General features: G+C 24.2%; 1 protein-coding gene across 1 annotated transcript; it reads left to right on the top strand.

The window, feature by feature from the left end:
• The first annotated feature begins 338 nt into the window (after positions 1–338).
• On the top strand, positions 339–4,558 carry LOC146720377 (STAM-binding protein-like A). The gene is made up of 9 exons (XM_085488586.1): positions 339–789; positions 1,098–1,196; positions 1,412–1,633; positions 2,014–2,184; positions 2,506–2,812; positions 3,580–3,692; positions 3,843–3,945; positions 4,191–4,331; positions 4,517–4,558. The coding sequence occupies exons 1-8, from the start codon at positions 668–670 to the stop codon at positions 4,254–4,256; spliced, it is 1,203 nt and encodes a 400-aa protein (XP_085344712.1). The 5' UTR covers positions 339–667; the 3' UTR covers positions 4,257–4,331; positions 4,517–4,558.
• Positions 4,559–6,397: the final 1,839 nt, after the last annotated feature.

Below are 6,397 nucleotides of genomic sequence, written 5' to 3'. Positions count from 1 at the left end.
CGCTCTTATCTTGGGAACGTATTAATAGTTACTGCATTGACCACTACTACGATATGGCGCTGAAATCAGTGAGAAATGCTGGTCTCTCCTTCATCCAGACCTTTGGCGATCTGTCTATTAATCTGTGGCTGAGCTTTTATCCTTTGACGCTGAAAATCACGTGACAGTTTTGACGCCCGAATCAGGCGTCAAGCGTCAGCATGAAAATGCACCTTAACGTCATTTCGATGTAATGACATCAGTTTGCTACGCAGGATATTTTTTTTATTAATTCTTTAATGAGAAGTAGGAATTCTGAATTAAAATTTTTATATTGACCTTCAAATGACCTTCAAATTTGACCCAAGGTCAAGCTCAAGGTCACCATCAGATGACCCCCTACAACTTTGTCTGTAAAACATTTTTCTCGACGACCCGCAAAGTTACGAAAGGTGATGGATTAAAATCGGACACCCTGTATATAAATATTGTCAAGTATGGCGAATCACGATCGGAGAGAGAATTCGAACGATTATTATTTTTTCCCCGTCTCGAGCGTCAAAATAACGCCGTGAAAGATATCGGAAAAATTCTTCGAGACCAGAAAATTTGAAAAGAAAGTGAATGCGTTTCTTTTTCGCAAACGTTCGTCATATATCGGGCGGCACAATTATATAACCTAAAAACAATGGACAAGAACAGGCAACAACTTTGGAAGGAAAAGGGTGTTATAGATCCCAAGCAAAGGCTCAAAAATCTTTCGGAAAATGCTTCGAAGGTGGACATTGATCCCAATATTCCACCTGGAAGGTAAATAATTAATTGCATAAAAATATATTAATAAAAAATGATATATTTTGAAACTTCTGAAAATTTGGAACAAAAAGTAAATATATTAATTTTTAATTTAATATACATATATTTTATTATATGCGAATACATTAAAAAATATTTTATAAAATATATTCAGTGTAGACCCATGGAACGTAATATAAAATTATAAATAACAGTTAAATTTATTTGAATTTGACTAAACAAATTTAAAAATTGGATTTAATATCATATAATAATTTTATATTAATATTTAATTTATTTTTTATTATATTTTTAAATTTTAGATATTATCGCACTGGAGTGGAAATGGTCAGATTAGCAGACATGAATATGCAAGATAGCAACTACGAGAATGCCTTCATTCTATACATGAAGTTTATAACGTAGGTAATAATTAATTAGAAGCATTCAACTTTGTTTCTTTTACTTTTTTCCTTTTTTATTTATAAAATTATTAAAAATTAATAATCTTAATTCTTTATTAATAAAATGCGTACTCTAATAATATGTACATATATATATATATATATATATATAAAATTATATTACCAAGTATTAAATATAATAATCATTACATTAAATATTTTTATGTTGATAGGCTTTTTGTAGACAAAATAGGGAACCATCCACAATATGGCAGTATACCAGCCAGGGATAAGATGATGAATAAGCATGCTTTAAGAGTTGTTATTCCTAAAGCTGAAGAATTGAAAAAACAATTGCTGGAACAATATCAGGCAGAGTTGGACAAGTATTTGGAAGATTTGAAAGAGAGGGAAAAAATCGAAAAGGAACGTTTGAGGCAAGAAGAGCTTCAAAGGTATATATTTTTTACATATTTCTTATATAGAAATTAAAATAATTATATACAATTTAATTGCAGATATATATGCTTAAGTATTATCATAAATAATTAATTAATTGAGAATAAAAAGTATTTTTGTATATAAGAAATCTTTAATACATAATTTATTTTATGATAAAAAAATTTTTATCAAATTTTTCTTATAAAATTAGTTTTTTATATTAAAAAGATTTTTTTATTTCTAATATTGTTTTTTTAAGTGTTTTATTAAAAATTTCAATATTATATATTTTTAATAACTATATAATATAAATAATTAAATTTTTCTTCATTTTTATTTTATTTTTCCAATTTTTATTATGAAGAATTATATATTAGTATAACATTTTGCTCAGGCAAAAGGAAGAAGAAGAAAAGAAAAACAAATTGGCTGCTTTGGCTGCTGTTCAAGCAGCAAAAACTGCAAACAGTATAAATATGGTAATACCAGAGGAGGTGAAAGAGTTGCCATCTATAACACCCAAGAATGGAAGTCCTATGAGAAATGATAAAGGACTCAAGGACATGTAAGTTTTGTTAAAATGACATATTCATTAAAAATTTATAACATTTTTATAAGTCAATTATAATATAAGATTATAAGATTTGATATATTTAATATATTAATATTTAATATTTTAATATTTAAAATTAATATATTAATATTTAATATTTTAATATTTAATATTTAATATTTAAAATTAATATATTAATATTTAATATTTTAATATAATATTTAAAATTAATATATTAATATTTAGTATATTTAATATTTGCGAATATAATTAATTTTATAGTTTTAAATTTAATGGAGATAAAGATGAAAATAAAATTGAAATTTTATTTAGAAAAAGACCGACGATCGATCGTTCTACAAAACCATCCTTATTGACGAGTGACGGATTATCTTTGCGCGATGTTATCCTGCCAACTAAATTAATGCACGACTTTCTAAAGCTCGCCTTCACCAACACAATGAGCAACAAAGAGACGTGCGGTATTCTGGCTGGCAGATTGGAACGAAATAAATTGCTGGTGACACATCTATTGATTCCAGAACAAACTGGTACTCCCGACTCCTGCACAACACACAACGAAGAAGATATCTTTGATTATCAGGATCAGCACAACCTTATTACTCTTGGTTGGATCCATGTAATTTCTTATCTAATTCTTTCTAATTTGCTTCAAAAGGATTGTTAGAAAAGTGTTGCAAGGATTGTTTATGTAGTATTCTACAGAGTGAGAAAAAAGTACGGAACTGCTAAAATATTTCTGGAAGAGTAGAATATAAAAAAAAAGAAAATATAAAAGTAGTAGGATTCAAAGTGGAACTCTTGATGGTATCATTGACCTTAATCTAGAAGTGAAATTTAAGGGCCATTTTAAAGTTAATTTAATTTTTGTAAATAGAACTACCCTATATATTTATATAAATTCTTACACTATTCTGCATAAAAAGTTATCAGGGTAGAATAGTCGAAAAGTTAATAGTTTACAAGATGTTTTGTTTTATACTTCAGTTTAATATAATCTTACATAAACTATGAAATCATTAATGCAAAAGGCTTCCAGATGGATGTCGTGTATATATATATATATATATATATATATATATATATATATATATATATCGTAAAATATTCATTTTTCGATGATCTTGCCTTATTTTCTGGTCTCGAAGAATTTTTCCGATATCTTTCACGGCGTTATTTTGACGCTCGAGACGGGGAAAAAATAATAATCGTTCGAATTCTCTCTCCGATCGTGATTCGCCATACTTGACAATATTTATATACAGGGTGTCCGATTTTAATCCATGTATATTTTTATGTAGTCTCACTCCTGAGATATTTTGCCAATCTCATACTTTTATCTCATCCTGTATAACTCATTATATTTAATATTATATATTATTATAGACACATCCTACGCAAACTGCATTCTTATCAAGCGTGGACCTGCACACGCATTGCGCTTATCAGCTTATGATGGCCGAGGCGATAGCGATAGTCTGTGCACCCAAATATGACGAGTAAGTAAATAAGAATAAATGAAAAAATAGGAAAAATTATATATTATTAATTACATTTAAAAACGGTACAAATAAATAGAAATAATTTTTGTATTATCAACTTAAAACTAAGAATTTATTTTGATTTACTAAGAATGGGATTCTTTACAGAACAGGATTCTTTATGTTAACGCCAGATTATGGCTTGGATTTTATTGCAAATTGCAGGCAATCGGGATTTCATCCCCATCCTACTGAACCACCACTCTACATGGTAGATATATATATATATATTATAATTATTGAATACAATAATAACATTTTAAACAGTAGATAATTAAAATTTGACTATTAATAATATGAATCTCACAGAGAGAATATGAGAAAATATAAACATTAATATATTAAAATATAAATAATATTGATTAATAATATAACATAATTTCAATAACAATTAACGTCACTTTTGTTTACAACATTATGTGTGTAAATACTTATTTTATCTTTTTATTATTTCAGAAAGCAGGACACTGCAAATTGGACAAAACTGCATTCATCGAAGTTGTAAACTTACAAAGAAAATGATATATGTCAGATGCGGGATAATTGTATATTTTATCAAAACATAATTTCTGTTTAGTTTTTACAGATAATAATCAGGTACAAAGAATTTTTGAATTTTTACAGATTGCAACTTATAATAAAATCATGAATGTTACATGATTAGCAGCGCATAAGTGCGCTAATGATACGATGTGCAATTAAATGAAGAATTTATACAATGTTAAAAATACGTTAATTATATTAATATTTTAAACAAAATTTATAATATATTATTTTTGCAGACGAGAGACAATGATAAAAGATTAAAAAGCAAAATTAAAAGAGATTATTTATTCATTATTATCAAAAGGAGAGTCATTAGAAAGAATAATTATTATTTATTAAATAACTATGATTCTTTCAAATCTTATAAGAAAAAAATATTTATTTTAGTCAATAATTAACAGTAAAAGTAAACAATAAAAGTATATTTATAAGCGCTATGGTATTTAATTTTAAATCTCTTGTCTTTTATATCATTTATATTATTTATAATTTTATTATATTCCATCTTATATCTTATTGATATTAACAAACTCAATTTATATATTATAATTACATTTGCAATATTATCAAACAAAATAAATTGTTTGTGTATAACGTACAAACTTTGTTATGTTAATATTTAAATAACTTTTAATTTTGTTACAATATCAATCTTATTAATATTTTATTTTATTGATTTCATAATATTAAAAATCCTCTTTTTTATTTAAAAAGCACATTTTTCAGAAAATATATATTTTTGGGATGTTTCAAATTTTTATATTACGCTCAAAACATTCAATAATCAAAGAACAGTAGCATTATATAATCCTATAACTGATCAAAAAAGATAACTTTATTTTAAAGTATTTTAACTTATTATTAAATTATCTTAAATATTAATCTTTTTTTATAAGACATATATATGGGTACATAATGGATAATCTTTATATTGTAATTTAATGTAAATAATTTATTTAATTATTCAATTTTTACTAATAAGATACATTTTATTTAAACTTAAAGTTAAACTTTAAAGCTAACAATAAGATAAATATCTTTTAGTTTTTTAGATATAAAAATTGCTTCTATAAAATTTATCGTGCCTTTTCAAGGAAAAGAAGAGTGTTCAAAAATGTTACATTTTAATGATATTGTAATGTTGCACTCTCTACTAATAATAATTTATAATTTAAAATATACATATATAGAGCATAATCATTCTATAATTATGAAGATGCATTAAATGCTTTGTAATTAAGATAAAATTTTTATTATATGAATATATATATATATATAAATTTATTATTAATAAGAGAGAGTAATATATTACACATTGCATTATAAACAGATATACATTTATTATGTTATTAAGTATATATGTACTACATTGCACTATATATTGCAATGAAAATTGTGCAAAAAAAGCAGCAAGATATAGGGATCAATAATGCAGATTATAGTCACAAAACAATTTTTTTTTAGATTTTTGAAACATACGTTTTACGTAAGTATAGCTAGTCATGCGCATGTAACTTCAATTATAGTGTATATATTACGTGTATGTGTCTGTACATATACACAATATAATTGTAATTATAAATAAATTAATAAATTATTAATTGTGATTCTACATTATTTCCTACTTTAAATTAAAAACAAACATTTGAAAAAAATGATAATGGTGATAAATTACAAAAAAATGTTTCATAAGGTATTAAATATATATTTAAATTTTTTAAATAATTGAATTAAATATAGTAAACAATTTTAAAGATTCTCGTATAATAATAGTAACATGTTTATTTATATTAATCAAATGTATATTACTAAAATATTATTAGGTTAATTTTATAAATATTATACACGTACACGATTACAATATCTAGATTTTTTATTTAGTTTTTACTAGATTCTTTATTTAGATTCTAATCAATTTAGAGAATTATTTCTTGTGGTTATATATTTTATTTACGAATATGTCAACACATAACAACTTAAAAAATATATATATATTAAAAATATTTACATTGTTAAAAAATTCTGTATATATATATCAGTTTAAAAGAAATAATATTAGAATTAAATAACTATCAAATTTAACATCGAATACATTACAAATTGAGCTATTTATTGTA

The sequence above is a fragment of the Nylanderia fulva genome, unplaced genomic scaffold (genome assembly GCF_048542155.1).
Source record: "Nylanderia fulva isolate GAGA-0341 unplaced genomic scaffold, ASM4854215v1 Scaffold7, whole genome shotgun sequence".
NCBI lineage: Eukaryota > Metazoa > Arthropoda > Insecta > Hymenoptera > Formicidae > Nylanderia > Nylanderia fulva.
This window is presented reverse-complemented; position numbering and strand designations above follow the sequence as displayed.